The 15771-nt window shown below is 40.5% G+C and overlaps 1 protein-coding gene across 1 annotated transcript in view; it reads left to right on the top strand.

Annotated features, from left to right (window-relative positions):
* Positions 1-7018, top strand: part of pdia5 (protein disulfide isomerase family A, member 5) — a 62767-nt gene extending 55749 nt beyond the window's left edge. The window contains exons 16-17 of the mRNA XM_073473608.1: positions 3069-3203; positions 4607-7018. Of these exons, the coding sequence (XP_073329709.1) occupies positions 3069-3203; positions 4607-4687 (216 nt within the window). The 3' untranslated portion in view covers positions 4688-7018. The remainder of the gene's footprint in view (positions 1-3068; positions 3204-4606) is intronic.
* Positions 7019-15771: the final 8753 nt, after the last annotated feature.

Here is a 15771-nt window from a genome sequence, read left to right as displayed (position 1 = left end):
GAGACTTTGGCGGCGAGGATGGTTTACACAGTGGATGATGTCTTCACCTTGTGTCCTCATCTCTTGTTAGACTCATTAGACTCAGCCTTTAATGCAACCTTCTGGGACAAAACAATGAATGGTTAATGCAACTTCATTTCAGTGGATATTAACAAAAACACAATCATATTCTTTTTAATTGATATTCTGCTGGTTTACAGTTAAGAATGATATAACTTGGGTTTATCACAACTTGGGTCTCAACTTTATATATTTTTATAAGTCATCATAATTCATGACGTGAGGTGGACAGCTCTTCTCGCCTTGTTTATTCCAAGTCAGGCACCAAATCCCTGAAGAACTGAAACTGTCGTTAATCTTGCTCCCATCAATGCAACAATGTGATTGGCTAATTTCTTTCCTGGTTCAGCTGCAACAATTGTGTGTATATATATATATATATATATATATATATATATATATATATATATATATATATATATACAGTATATACAGTATATAATAAAGTAAAAAGGAGAGTTTGTGATAGTAGTTGTGAGACAGAACTAGAGCAGTTTGATTACTGCTCTGCTGCTCTTCAGTGTGATGCTGGTGAATTGAAACCAAGCAAACGGGTAATGTGCTGCTCCTCAGAACATTTCTGAGAAAATGATTGGATCAATGACATGATGTGGGGTCCTCTGTCATTTGAAAATGGATCAATAACGGAATTGGCTGCAGACCTTTGAAGAAACAATGACTCTATGGCTTCATTTTCTCCTGTCAATTCACAGCAACTGTGATTGATTACACACAGGGATGAGCAGTCGGATGGAGTCGGTAGTTACATTACATCCCTTGTCGTAGCGACTGCTGCTTAAAGTACCTCTGTGTATCTCAGAGCATCCTAACTCAGAACTGGTTGAATATAAAAAACTCACTGAACTGAACTGCCCGGAAACCAAAAAAGAACAGAATAGGACGTCTTCAAACAGTGTCGTCAGCTAAATTTCTGTTGACTATTTTGCTTTTAAAGGGTGAAACACCTCAGTCCTGCTGAATACACACAGCCTGCAGCCAATCCGTGAAATCCTCTTGTTGTTGGAGTACATAGAGGCCTAGTTTAAGACACCTGATTAACAGACCATAGAAGAAGAATGTTCCTTTATAGGCTCTCTTCCCCACTGATGTGCAAGAGTCTTTCTTCCTTAACCTCCCTTTGTGTTCACAGATGTCTGTGCTGCTGATGCAGACCAAGTCAGCAGTGTACTTGTGCTACAGTATGTTGGTGCTCATGCAGATTCTCAGCAGTTGAGTTTGTGTGTTAGCATGAAAAGAAAAACAAGAGGCACTTGTATTTTATAATTAGGACAAGAAGTTTGGAGCGTGGCTTCACGGTTGGACGCGCAGAGAAAGTATATGGAAATATGTTTTCCTTCCGCAGCAGATCAGTCCTTTCCACATCCAGCTCGGGCAGACAGATGGACGGGGAGCGATTATTTGATAGTGACAAGTTCAATGTGCAGCGCTCAGCACGCTGAGAGAGGGTGACATTTCAGCTGTCCAAAAGGACACGCTGAGTGAGTCATGTATCAGTGAGGCGGCATTTACGCCTCATTGCTGTGGCTTGTCACTAATCGATGCAACAGCCTCGCAACATAAATCTCCCCTGTTGTTTTTATGTAGGAGTGATTGTTGTGGGATTTTTTCCCACAACACCCGCTCCCAACGGTTTCACTGAAGAGAAATGCATCTGTCATTTTTTTGACCTGCAAAGAGACACTAGTGGTCTAAATCTGGACAAGGAGGAATGTGTTGAGCTGGCTTATTGCCCGACACACACATTTTACATGGCCATTTTACACTTGATAAATATTGAGTTCTCTATTACATCCTCTTGTAATGTCCTGTGTGCAGTTTTTGTAGTGTTGATCTACAATTATAATAAAGTTTATTTGTTCCAAAAATATAGTGCAATGGTTAGAGACACTGAAACAATAACTGATCGCACCCAAACAATAAAAGTGCCTCTTGTGAATCCAAATCATTGTTACAGAGCAGTTAAACAGAGACATATAATGATGGAACATGAGTCAAATCCTCTATAAACCTGCTTTCAGAATGTTTTAGGAGGCGTTGGATGTTACAGATCCTGCCAGCTTTAATATCCACAGGCAGGGCGAATTAGTGCCCATATTAAACTTCATCATGGTTAGCATTGTGTTTATTATCAACGGAAATGACCACCAACTTTTCTTAACACACACGGAAATACACAGTATTTTACAGTACAGTTTTCTATGTTCTAACCTGTAAAACATGCAGCAAAGTATGCTAATATGCTAATGATAAGTTTTATTAGAAAGTGAATATAATGAGTCCGAGATTTAATGACGTGAGATGTTTAAATCTTTGATATTTTTAACATTCAGTTACTGTTATAATAACTTATAATAACTGATATCACAAAGTTCCACTTTGATGTTTTGCTGTTAAACTCCTACTCAATTCATCTGATGTGGCAGCATGTCAAGTTTTCTGTTGATGTATTAAACTTAAGGGGTCGACCGATATGGCTTTTTCAGGACCGATATGGCTTTTTCAGGGCCGATACTGATTATTAGAAATCAAGGAGACTGAAACCAAAACCGATATTCATTTGCGGTAAAAATATAAATCTTTGTGTCAAAATTCCAAACAACCAGTGATGAAATAAAGAACAATTCACTGAAGTACTGTTCCTAAGTACAATTTTGAGGTACTTTACTTGATGCTTGATTTTATTTTCTGCCACTTTAATCTTCCTCTCCACTACATTTATTTGATACATTTAGTTACTTGTTACTTTGCAGATTGAGATTATTCAGTGTTCGCATCCAGTTGTTTGTTACCAGTCAGGTAGTGTTGTGGGCGGGACATTGTGTGAGAGGATGCTGCATCAGAACCAAAGTAGTACATTTTTATCTTATCAGCGATGTGACAGAAAATTCCCCGATACCAGTAATCAGAAAATGCTGAATGTCAGCCCAATAATCTGTCTATCAGAATGATACTTTATGTAACATCAAACTGAATGTGTTTTTCCTCAGATCGTGTACGCTGCTGTGGACTGTACAAAAGGTCAGAACCACGACCTTTGTAAGCAGGAAGGGGTGGAGGGCTACCCGACATTTAACTACTACAACTATGGCAAGTTTGTGGAAAAATACACCGGAGATCGTGGGGTAAGTGCTACTTCACGCTACACGCAGAAGCTCCCTGCTTATGCCAGGGATTCCCCAAAGGCCAATTAAAATACCAATTTGCTCTTAAAAAATATTTCTAGTATCATGTAGTTAAAACAAGCAAGTCAGCAGACCTTATCCTGTAGTGTGTGGGTTCAGAATTAAAATGTTTTCTCCTCCTGGCTGAGCCTCTTAATTATATCACACATTTGACTGTAAATCTGGACAGTCTCTAAATTTGTGAAGTCAGTCTTTCCACAGTTGGTAAGGACTTTAAAAGCCTCACACTGTTTACGACTCTGCAGATGAATGTAGACAGAAGTTAGACAGGAAATGTGCTCTTCATCTTTCCTGCAGCACTCCCTGAGATGTATGATGCTGCAGGATCATACAGGATCCTATATGAAGGATGTTGCATCTGTATTGCAGATATGTGCCCCTAGAATAAGCTGTTGAAGTTGATGCTGCTACAGTTAGTACAGAAGTGACAGAGTGGGTGAATGTGAAGGAGTCAAATGAAAATAGTTCCATCATCATGGTTGACATGCATGTTAGCTTTCTGGCTGACATGAGCCACTTGGCGGTGAAAGCACATGATAGCAGGCTAGGTCGTTATTGAAATGTATCAATAAATGAGGTGTTTACTGAATTACTGTGTTAAAAGAAAACAAAAAAAATAAAGAAACATTGTTGTTTGTGGGTGGGGGTTACTATGTGTGTCTGTATTTGAGATAAGTTTCCTCTCAGAGTTGCAGTAAGGCAGGAAGTGCTTACCAGCTCACCGCTGTAGTCACCACTGTTCCCCACAGTCACTCTGATCGCAACCTCCGATTGTCTCACCCAGCCGAGATAATACCGGCGTGTCTGCAGTGAGGGGAGTAGGCAGATCAACTCTGGCATCCCTGCCAGGCAAGCAGTGTCTTTAAAAGTGTCTTTGTCTCGACACCACATGTCTGTATCTTAGCTGTGTTAGCCGGCTAGCTATACCGACGAATCTAAGCTTCCGGACGTACTTTTTCTCCTATGGACAGGTCACTACAAGCCGATAAAAGTATTGTACTGAATAACTGAATTATTTATGGCAAAGGGCCGGGGTCATGCACACAGCGCAGCCTACCTCAAGTGGAGTATTAGACTTTTGGCAGCAGAGAATAATGGAGGCACATCTTGATATTTTGGATAAGGCTAAGAAGATTGACCTTGAACTTGGCAACAGTGTTTGTATTCTGTGTTTACTGCTCTTATCTCCACGCTGTCAGGCTAGCTTGAGATAATGTATGATGACGGGACTCTGATCTCTATTAGATTAGAAGAAGGCGTTTCAAGTCTGACAAATTGCTTCAAGTAGTGAAATGATCGCCGAAACTTTGGTTTACCCGCTCTGACTGTCCCTCTCTCCACAGGAGGCGGGCTTCACAGGCTTCATGCGCAGCCTGAGAGGACGTGATCAGGAAAAGGTCGGCAAGAGGAAGGAGGAGCTCTGAGGGCGGCGTGCAGGGAGGGGGCGATGCACTGCAGTTTGTCATTGCACTGTGACCCTTGACCCTGGCAAGGGCCCAATCAGCACTGATGTGGGAGACTTGATGACCTCAGCGAAAGGCTATTTTTTTACACCATGGTGATCACGTTTGTAATAACACCAACGGAGAACCTACACAGTTAGACCGACCACTTGAGACGTCTTTTTCATGGATGTTCTGATGGGCAGAAAAAACAAAAAAGTGATTTTTCTTTCTCTTCTTTTTTTATTAATTTTTTCCTTCTTTTTCTTTGCCCAAACACTGTGACTGCATATGTGAGAAGCGACACCCTATACTGTATCTATGCAATACTGACCCCTGCTTGTCCCTGTGGGGGTCTGTGTGACTGATTGACACCCGTGGTGGTGGGCATCATTGGTTCAAAGTGGAGGCTGCACTGTCAATCACTCCACAGGGTCCTAATCCAGTCCCATCAACCCTTCTCTGTTGGATCCAATGTTTTTGTACAGAACCTTCATGTCTCAAGTCCAGAACCATCCAGAATATTATGTTGTTATCCTCACAGATCAGTTGGATGATTTAGAAAGTAAAATGTGAAGTGCTACTGTAATAATCCTGGACAAAGGCTCAATATTCTGTATGGTTCGGGGCTCTCATGATCAGTTTTGCTTTTAGAAAGGACTAACTAATTTTTGTTTGCTTCAAATTGTGGCCTTACTGATATGACCATAGAAAATAAAAATAAGTGGAAGAGAATCAGCAGCCTGGTGCCCTTGCACTTCCCTCAAGTCGTGGACCAGAACAAGTCAAAGAAGAAAAACAAGAAGATGAAATGCCAAATATTCTTGTGCATTGACCTTGATAATTTTCATGCTTTGTACATTTCCAAATATTAACCACGTTCACAGCTGTAGTGATGTTTTGTGTCTCGTACCTCCTCTGTTGTCCATTCAGAATGAGATTTCATCAATGTTTTAATAAGGTGGGGCTCATCTCCATAAGCATGGGAGATGCTCGAGTACGGTGGCTGAATATTGCATGTTGATGATCAAATGTCCACAACTATTATCCTCCCTCCGTGCACTGAGGATGGATTCCACTCAATATCCCACAGTCCCCTCTGCACTCACACACCGTTCAGGGAGGAATAATTCAGGCCTCCGGTGTACACTTTGGGCATTCAGGGTTTTTATTTAAGGGTACCCAGGGTGTTTCACACCTGTGTGTTTCTGCCACTTTCTGCTGAACTGAACGACACCAACGAGCCAAAATGACAGCCCTCTGGACGGTTCACTCTGTGTCAGCCTGCCATGCCTCGGCCTGGAACTGCTCGGCTTCAGTTAGCTTGGACTGTGCTCTCTCATGCCCTCCATCAAATTCCCAGGAATGACTTCATAAATATCCATGGAGTAATTAAGTATTGAGTGAGTGAAGGCTGTGGCCCCCCTTCCACTTCTGGCAGCATAACATCATCGGTTCAAAGCTATCATCATTACCTTTGTGGCAATTTTTTTTCTTTTTTTTTTTCTAATGCCGTGTGTTTTCATCTCCCACGCTTCGGCCACTATTAATATTTAAAGGCTTATCTGTAGCTGAACTTGTGTTTTATTATTCAAGACTTTGGTTTCTTTCATTATGAATAAGGTTCTCAGGGATAGCGAAACACAATTAAAGGGAACTAGTTTGTTTGTAATTTTGCATTCCAGCTGAATAATTTGAAATCCTTAGGTCACCAAATTAAATATTGTTTACATTTGTATCCCGAGAAATTTAAAAAAAAACGTTGAACTGTCCTTTTCTGTGCTATATCATGACAATATGTGTCGAATAAGACGTATTGTCAGTAGATGTTACTGAAGCATTTTTCGTCAAACATCATTGTGATTCTTAATGGCATCATTCCGACTGAAACTGTCTCCGATGTTCTGGCTGGCACCAAACACTTCTTGTGTTCAGTGTTGAAAGTGATCATTAACATTTCATGGTATGCAGGAGCATTTTGAAAGAGTGCATTACACATTAGATGTTAACATATCGCTGTAGTTAGGTGTCCAATCTCCTCTCGACGGGGAAACTCTGATCTTTGTTCACTGTGTCCGTTTGTTTTTGTTGACGAGCCTCTGCAGTGACGTCACACATTTGCTTAATAATAGAAAGTCCACCTCTGTCTTATCCCAAAGGTGTCCATGTTGTGTGGGAATCTGTCACACTTATGCCAAGAAGTCATTGTTGCCTTTGTTGATTTTTCTGTGCCCAGCCATACGTACAGTTTTGCCCCATGCAGGAAGGACCTTGCAAAATAAAAAAAATAAAGTCAAACATTTACAAAAAAAATGTAACTTTCTTTTATGAAATATACTCATTGCTGCTTTATTTATTGAATCCTTTTTAGACATGTGAGGGGTCTGGAATACTGGAATTTTGTGTTTCAAGTTTCAAGTTTTTTATTGTCAATTTCTCCACATGTACCAGACATACAGAGGAATCGAAAAGACGTTTCTCACTATCCCACGGTGAGAGAAATAAAGTGCACAAGCACAACAGATGAAGACAGACATTTCCTAACACTAAAGTAAACAAAGTGCATGACAGATAAAGACATTTACTAACATTAAATAAACAATAAAATATAAGAAACCTTTGTTACCTTAGAATGAGCCATTCATATCTTCAGATGGAGCCGGTCCTCTTCCACAGTGTCTGCCATGTCGCACTGCCGTGTTTCTACAGTAGCCCAGAACAGACAAACCAAACGCTGGATATAGAGAGAGACTTTTGGGTATTTAGCAGCCACCATAGGGGTGGGTGAGAATGAATCAAAATATACTATAAGCTGTAATGCTGGCTTGAATTTGTGTCAAGAAGCAGCTGATGGAGTATGAAGAGATGTGAGACTAAGTTTCAAAGAAAGTATATTTTGAAAAGTTTTATCGGGATTCGAAAGATGAATAATTCTTTGAATGTCGACAAGATGTAGAATATTTCAAAGTTTGAATGGAGATTCTAGCTGAAAATGTGAATGAGGAGTTAAGGTTTGAAAATTGTGGATTCATTTTAAATGGGGAAACCTTTTGCAGAAAATGTTGAATATTTTGGAAAGTTTCAAAATTCTGATAATAACAGCAGGAATGTCCTAATTGACCTGAACGTGTTGATGTTTGAATGAAGAATGCTGATTCAGCATTCACAACCAATAACAACGTCCTCTGTGCTGGTCGGGCTGGGCGCTCCTCTCCGTCTGGGCTGGTGGCTGGAGAGGGTGGTGTCGGGGTGGAGAGGCAGGGGTAGGGCGGTGGTGACTGTACTCACTGGGTCCTCACACAGTGCTTTGGTACCTGGAAGCAGAGAGTGGCTCAGTGGTCTTCCGTGGTACTGGGTCTTCCGTGGTGCTGGCTCTTCCTCAGATGATTGGTTTTTTGACGTCCACTCTCAGCTGCTCCAGGGACACCAAAAACAGAGTGGTCCTGCCCTGCTACACAGAAACAGCTCCTGGATCATTGTGGATACACCTGTACAACCTGTTGTGTTGCTGAATTTGTTAACATTATATAAATCTAATCCACAGACAGTCTGTGATGTAAGCTGTAGCTTTATGTAGTCTCAGTGAGGGGGTGACTTACTGAGCCCAGTGAAAGAAGGTGACCACCACCCTCCAGCTGGTCCTGTAGTCCTCCATCCTTCTCATGTGGTCTGCATCCCCACTGTCGTCATGGTAATCCTGGATGTAGAGACCTGGTGCTGTGGGCAGGTTGGTGCAGCCTGTGTAAAGATAGAAAGTACAACAGAGTGAGTGGAATCAACAGTCTTTGAATTACTGCTGAGTGAGACTTGACATTAAGTATGAACTTACCTTTGTCTGGTTCCATCTACACCTTCTAAGAGAAATACATGATAACAGTCTAACACAGTGAGATGAATAATAACTGAACTATGAAATGAGCCAGTCTGATCTAGAAACCCTGATCTCAGTGCTGTGAAAAGGCAGAGTGAAACAGCTGGTTGTATTTATGAGTAGTCAGGTTTTATTTCTTATTGATCTCGTAGAAAGAATGCCGGAATAAAAGCGAGATTGTGCACATCCACAGTTCTTCAATAATAATAATATTAGTAATAGTAATAAAAGTCATAATAATGATAATAATAACATGCCTGAAAAGTTTTTAATCATACGGCACATATGAACAAGGTTTTATAACTGTTGGCTCTTCCTGCTTTTATTTGGATGAAAACACTCAAAATGGGGGAAAAAACAGAGGGAATCAGAAAACGTAGACGGGACTAGGTACGGTTAGTAAGTCTGGTATTAAACTACCAGACATCACGTCTGAGTTTGATGTTCCTCATCAAAGATTAATTTATTATTTCAATTCCCACCAATTTCCACATCCATTTTTTTCCTACTGTGTGCCCCTAGGGGGGCTCCGTAAAAAAATCTAATAATATAAATCCCCCTCCAGTCACAAATGTGTGCTTTCTTCTTGTTCCTACAGTTGAATGTTTGAACTTCACTGTGTAAACTGACATATGTGCAGAGTTTTACACAAGAAGGCTGCTTTTTCACATTCATAACTGAAAGTGTACAGTATTACACAATATTCAGCATACACAAGTGTAGTATGGAAACCTAAAGCCTCCAGTGCACACACTCTGAGACAGGACTTCACAGTAAAGTAGGAGTCATCATTTAACTTGAGTGAAAACTTTTAAATGTGGTAAATACACTTTTTTTTGCAGATAAAACACACCAGACACACATTATTTTTCCAAGCCAACTAGTTGTATATGTCTGAACACGTGACTCGAGGGAATCTTTCAGGAATTATTACTGCCTTAGTGAAGCTTTTAACGTTGGATTTCTGATGAGAAGAAAGTAAGGCTAAGCTTTTATCTGTGATGTACTGAATTGTATCATATTGTAAGGTGTCCATGTTACTTTGTCTTCCTCAGATGCCCTCCAAAGAACCAATTGTTCTTATACTGATCTCACATTCCTTGGTTGTTTTACAATGTACATAATACATTTCTAAAGCACAGAATGAGAAACTAAAGCATACATGTAGGATTCATGTGTGAAGCTTTGTTTCCAAAATGGTGTTGCAACAAAAACTGGGACAAGTAGATTTCATGCGATGATTAATCTGCAGCCTTGGGTCTGTGGCAACACCGGCCCTTATCCCACCATTAAGGAGTCCAGACGAAGGGGTGAGAGCCCTTTGGTCTGTGGCAATACCAATCCTTCTCCCACCATGAAGGAGACCAGACGAAGGGGGGAGAGTCCTTCGGTCTGTGGCAACACCAATCCTTCTCCCTTGGAAAAAGAGTGGAAGAAGTGGGAGATGAAAGGATGAGGAGAGGATAAGTCTGGACAAAAAGGTGACATACAGGACGGAAGCCGAGGTTCTACGTCTTCATGAGGGTCCAAAAATCTACCTTGACTGGCTCATTACCAGGAAGGCACAAATCATCCAAGCCCTGAGCAACAGTGATGCGAGGAGATTGAGATGAGGATGGAACAGGAAGAGACAGAGGTTTCTGACACAGAGGTAGACCACAGCACTCCCAAGAAGTCAAAGGTTCCTAGGTTCCCCATTACAATCCAACACAATTGGGCAAAAAATGTATTTGGCACGAACAAGCATGCAACAGTTGAGAATTGATTAAACTAAAGAACACTGCAACGCCCTTCACATCACAGAACAACCATTTGACAGCTAACCTTACCTAACCTAACCCATCCTAACCCATTCTATCCTGACCCATCCTAACCCAACCTAAAGCGAAAAAAATAACCTAAAGTAAACCAAACCAGCTGCCCTAAACAAGGATCACCTTTATTAACCTGAGATCAAGAACTGAATCTCCCCCCCTCTCCAGCACTTCCTCCTGACTGGAAACATCACAAACTGGCATGGTTCATCACGGCCCAGGAAGACATGAAGGCTCTACAGCGGAGGATGAAATCCGCCCAGAACATCACTGGTGCTCATCTACAGAGCATCAGCAACATCGATGAAGTGAGATGTCTGCACAGAGCCCAAAGGATACTAAAAGATGACAGCGACCCCAGCCACAGTCTGTTCATCCTGCCGCCATCTGGAAAAACATACAGAAGTATCTCTGCTGGACCACCAGCCTACAGAGCAGCAAGAATTGCATATGCTTATTGTGTTGGACTTGATTTATATTCATTGCTACATATCTGCAGGATCACAGTTCATCAGCTGCTTATCACAGGGCTGAATAGGAGATGGTGCTGTCTGAGACGCAGGGCGCGCACATGCAGCTGCGTGATAAACAGCTGTTCTCCCTCCAAAATAAAAAAATGGTGCTAACGAGCGAATAACATCAATGTTATGAAATGTTAACATGTCACATACAAGCTATGTGATGATTGAACACAACAGTTCACCATTTGATGTGTTTCTGTTTTTTTACATTAATAACATTGATCTTTTGTTCATTGACGTTTGAGAACATGTTTAGAGATATTTTAAAATACAGCAGCATCACTGAACGACTCTGCTGGCCCGGTAAAATAAACAGAACTTGACCTTTTCGGGTCACTGCTGATGGACAGTCCTGGTTTATTTTGACGTATTTTTCAGTTCTGTATCTCAGAAGGGAAACAAATGGACCAGGAGCAGCTCTCAGCAGATCTGACACTGATGGCTTTATTATGAGAAATGTTACTGGACCTACAAGTGACCTGGCTCACAGTGAGGTCAGTGAAAACCCTCACTGCAAAACTCAAACGCTTACTCTGAATATTTTTCCTGGTTAGAATTTCTCTTTACAACTAAAATAAAGCACAGTCACCTAAGAATTTAGTTCAGTGAGGTACTTTAGACATCACATCTTATTTCAAGAAATCTGAAGGGGAAACACTACAGACATAAACATAACAAATCTTCTTTCAGACTAGTGGAAGGAAACCATCCAAAATATACATTTAGGTGTTTATTTTAATTCAGATATCTGTTTTGGACAATTTTGCAAATGTAAAAGTAATTAAGGGTTGAGAAAAGTAAATTAAATTATTTATCATTTTGTATCAGAAATGTATGGAATTTTACAATACATGTCTTTAAAGGGTGTTTTCTCAAAACTTCTTATACTTTGAAACACAAATCTCCACTTCAGCACCACTTACATACACTAAACTTTACAATTTTCTTCCTATGTATAATCTGAAGGTTTTTACATAGCGGTCTGTTCAAACACTGATTTATATCTAACATGTTATTCATAAAATTACAGTTAAGATGAGTCTTCTATGGCTGTTGAAGGTAATGTTTCTTTAATTTATGGAGTGATATAAAGAGATACCTAAAACTCCACCAGTTAAAACCTCGACTCCAATGTGTAAAAAAAGAGCAGCTACATCAGAAAGCTGTTTGTTGACTTCAGCTTATAGAATATTATAAATCACTACTTTAAGGATGAAAGTGTAGAGTTCACTCCTCGTGTTGCCCACCTCAAGGCCCGCTCTGAGCTGTGGAGTGACTTTTAGACTGAAGTTTCTTGTGCTCAGTGTCTGCAGTCTGCAGGTCGAGCAGGTCTGCTGAGATAAAGTGCTGTTGTTGGGATGCATGCAGCGTTGAGCCATAGCAGGCTGATTAATGCCTGTGAGCAGGCAGAAATACCCTCTCAGTCCTTCATTGCTTCATTGCGTCTTTGTGAGTTTTCTGGGAGGGGAGGGACAAACATTTTAACCTGCACAAAATGAGCGTAAGAAATGGAGGGCACAGGGTTGTTCACACAAAGTCAAGGTCTGCTCGGACTCAAGTGCCCTTAACAGAAGCCATTTTCCCTTTATGGATAATTGTGTTTTGGGCTGTTCAGGATTTTATCTCTCTGACGTCAATCTGTACCCTGCCTTCATCCACTTATTCGACCTCTACCTCACCTCTGCCTCTTTGTATCTTCATTATTCATTGTCTTTTTTTATATAAAACCTCACACATGACCTCTTCCTCTCCCAGATGCATCATTAAAAACAACTTCCCGTTGTTGACTTTTCCTTTCTTTACATACTTTTGTTCCATCCTGTTGTTTTTTGCCACTCAATGTGCTGCCGCTGGGACAAATTAGTTCAAATACCAGAAGTCAATGAAATAAATAGACCTCTGAGTATCTGCTGGGAGGAGATAAAGGTTTCCTTTTGCTCGTTTCTCACGAGGCAGTGATCAAAATGATTTGTATCCTTTGCTGAGAGATCCATATGTTTTAATCTCTGTGTGCTATATATGGAGCAGTCCGTCATCACTGGGAGAGGCAACATTCTTTTTATGATATTGTTGATAGAAATTGGTAAATTAGATCAGGAAATCAATCAGAACTTTACCATGAAAATGTCAAATGCTTACGCTTGATTGACTGGTGAAAATGAACAGGCCTTTAAATGAATAGCTTCCTTGTTTAACAGCCGAAAACAACAGAAATTACAACTACGACTACAAATTAATGGAAGTTAGGTTTATGGAGATCCATATGCCATGTCAAATAGTAAAACTGACTGTTGTTTGTGAGCGTTTCTGGTGGAAACAACCTTTGAGCTGAAGACTGAATGTTTTCTAGTTTTTGAATCTTAGTCGGCAGCAGTCACCTACAGTATGCCTTGGAGGCTATACAACCTTAACTTACATGATCTTAATGTGCATGACCTATCAACTATTGAACACATTGAAATACTTCAACATATAATATTTTTTTAAAAAAGCTACATACTTGCATGAAGGTGTGGAGGGGAAAGAGGGCTGGTGATGAGCACAAGACCACAGGAGGGAAACAGAGCAAAAGACACCACAAAAACCCAGGAAACATGTATAACACAATAAAAAAGGAAACTGAAATGACCGCAACAGGAAAACCATTTCATCATGGGAACAGGAAGGTGTTCACTCCAAACTGTCACAAAACTGAGCACTCCGTCTGTCTGAAATATACAGATCCTCCTTGATCTGAACCATTTTGACCAAAGTGGCCATTATGAAAAACACCATCACACCACGATACCTTACAGCAGCTACAAGGACATTGTTTTTGATTATTCTGGCAGCCCCTGTGGGCAAAAGTGGTATAAGCACCAAAGACTTGATCTGACTCGTGTGTGCATTAGTTCAGTGAAATTAAAATGCAATGTATTTCTAAAACTATTTTTCTCTTTTAAACACAGCTGTTTGCAGGATGCATGGCGATGAGGTAAAGTATCTAAGATTAATTACTGTAATGATGCTGGTGAAACAAACTGAACTTTGTTTCAGTGCCGTACCACCAGACTACTGCAGCTTCTTTCCTCAAGCTGTGAGACTCCTCAATTCATCCTCAGCACCCCAACATAAAAAAGTTGTTTTAGTTTAATGACCTATCCAAACAGGACACAGGCATTAAGAAAGACTATAGACTATCTATAGGACTAGAAATAGCCATAAAAATAAATTGGATTTGGATATTTCCTAGCTCTCCTCCTGACATTAAATCTTTACATTAGGGATGCCAGCATCACATTTTTGCAGATATTTAATATGCCAATATGTTCAAACTCATTTTGGCTGATTGCTGATCCCGCTATATGCGCGTATATTTTTCCACCTAATTGCAGAGAACATCAAGTCTCTCCTGTGGAAGCATCAACATATTATCATACACTATCTTATTGTGAGGGCCTGCCTGCAGATGCAGATCAATGCTTTTAAAAATGTTCCAATCCACTGGGAAACAGTTAGTCGACAGTTTGTGTCATGTGTGCATAAGCATCATCTGAACAGCCTGTCATTTCAGGCCAGTGCAGATATTTCATTTTAAAGCCCTTAACAGCCAAAATAGATGACTTGTCAATATTATCATGCATTTCTACTTTAGATTCCTCTGACCCCGCGCCCCTCCTTTAAGCACCACCCTGAGATATGGCTGTAATTGTCAGTTTATTGCTTGGTTAGATCGTGTAAGAGCATTGCAGTCTCCAAGGACCGTCGACTCAGACTTCAGACTTTTTGTCTTGTTACCATATTGATTCTCACCCAAGACAGGTAGTCCTTAAAATCACTCAATTTCCTGTGAAAAATGTCAAAATCTTGCAGTTCAACCGGGAAAATGTCTGCAGGGATATTTTTAGATATGTCATAGTTCTCAAGGATTCCTGAGCTCAAAGTTGAAATATATAATGATGACATCCTGGGAAAGATACAATTGGCGCTGATGCATTTGAATGCTGATGTGTTTGCACATCTGCTTAGACTGTGTCACTGTGAATGACGACACCGCCTTCCTCACACCTGACATTCTCTGCACTGAACATTCGCAGGGACCTGTGGCTATTAATCAACTTGTCAGCAGCAGCAGACATCCATCATCCACTTTCACTCTGTGTGTCTGTCTCTCGCTCACACACACACACACACAGACACACACACACACACAGGCCATGAGGGTACTAAGGAGGTCCCTTCAGGCTGACACATTTCCCGGGCTCTGGGGAGATTGCATGGGTACGTGTAAAGGATGAGGCCATAAACCGTCTCTGTGTTATTGTTTTAATTTCCTCCAGCCACAGTTGCATTGTGTTCCATATTCTAACAGGAAATGTACGAAAATAGGGGGAAAATGCTGATGCCAGCGAATGGCCTATTTCAGGTTTGAGTGGAGCACTACAGCTTGGCTGGCTCTGGATACGCATTATTCATTCTTCATGTTATTTTAATTCTATCACAAAAAAATCTCAGTCAGCCTGGGAGCAAAGGGCTAATTTGTCGCTGGCTTCAGAGGCAAAGAAGCAACTGGAGCAAGTTACCTAAAAGTGGAAGTTTGAATTATGAAACATAGTATCTATAACTAGTAAATGAGTTCTTGAATATTGATAAATGTATTTAAATGAGTGAATATACTACAGTAGCACACTGACTGTCTACAGACCTTGGAGAGTAAATACTATTAGTATTTTGTTATATTATGTACTCTCAACACCAAACTGTTACTGATGATTTCTATGTTGTGTTTCGCTTTATGCTATCCACATCATTTTACTATTTCCACTTTATCTAAACTTTGTGCAGAAAAGGAAAGGTATTTTAAAGGGCGTTCTAATAGCC

The sequence above is a fragment of the Pagrus major genome, chromosome 9 (assembly GCF_040436345.1).
Source record: "Pagrus major chromosome 9, Pma_NU_1.0".
Classification (NCBI taxonomy): Eukaryota; Metazoa; Chordata; class Actinopteri; order Spariformes; family Sparidae; genus Pagrus; species Pagrus major.
Note: the sequence above shows the minus strand (reverse complement) of the source record. Positions and strands in the feature narration are given on the sequence as shown.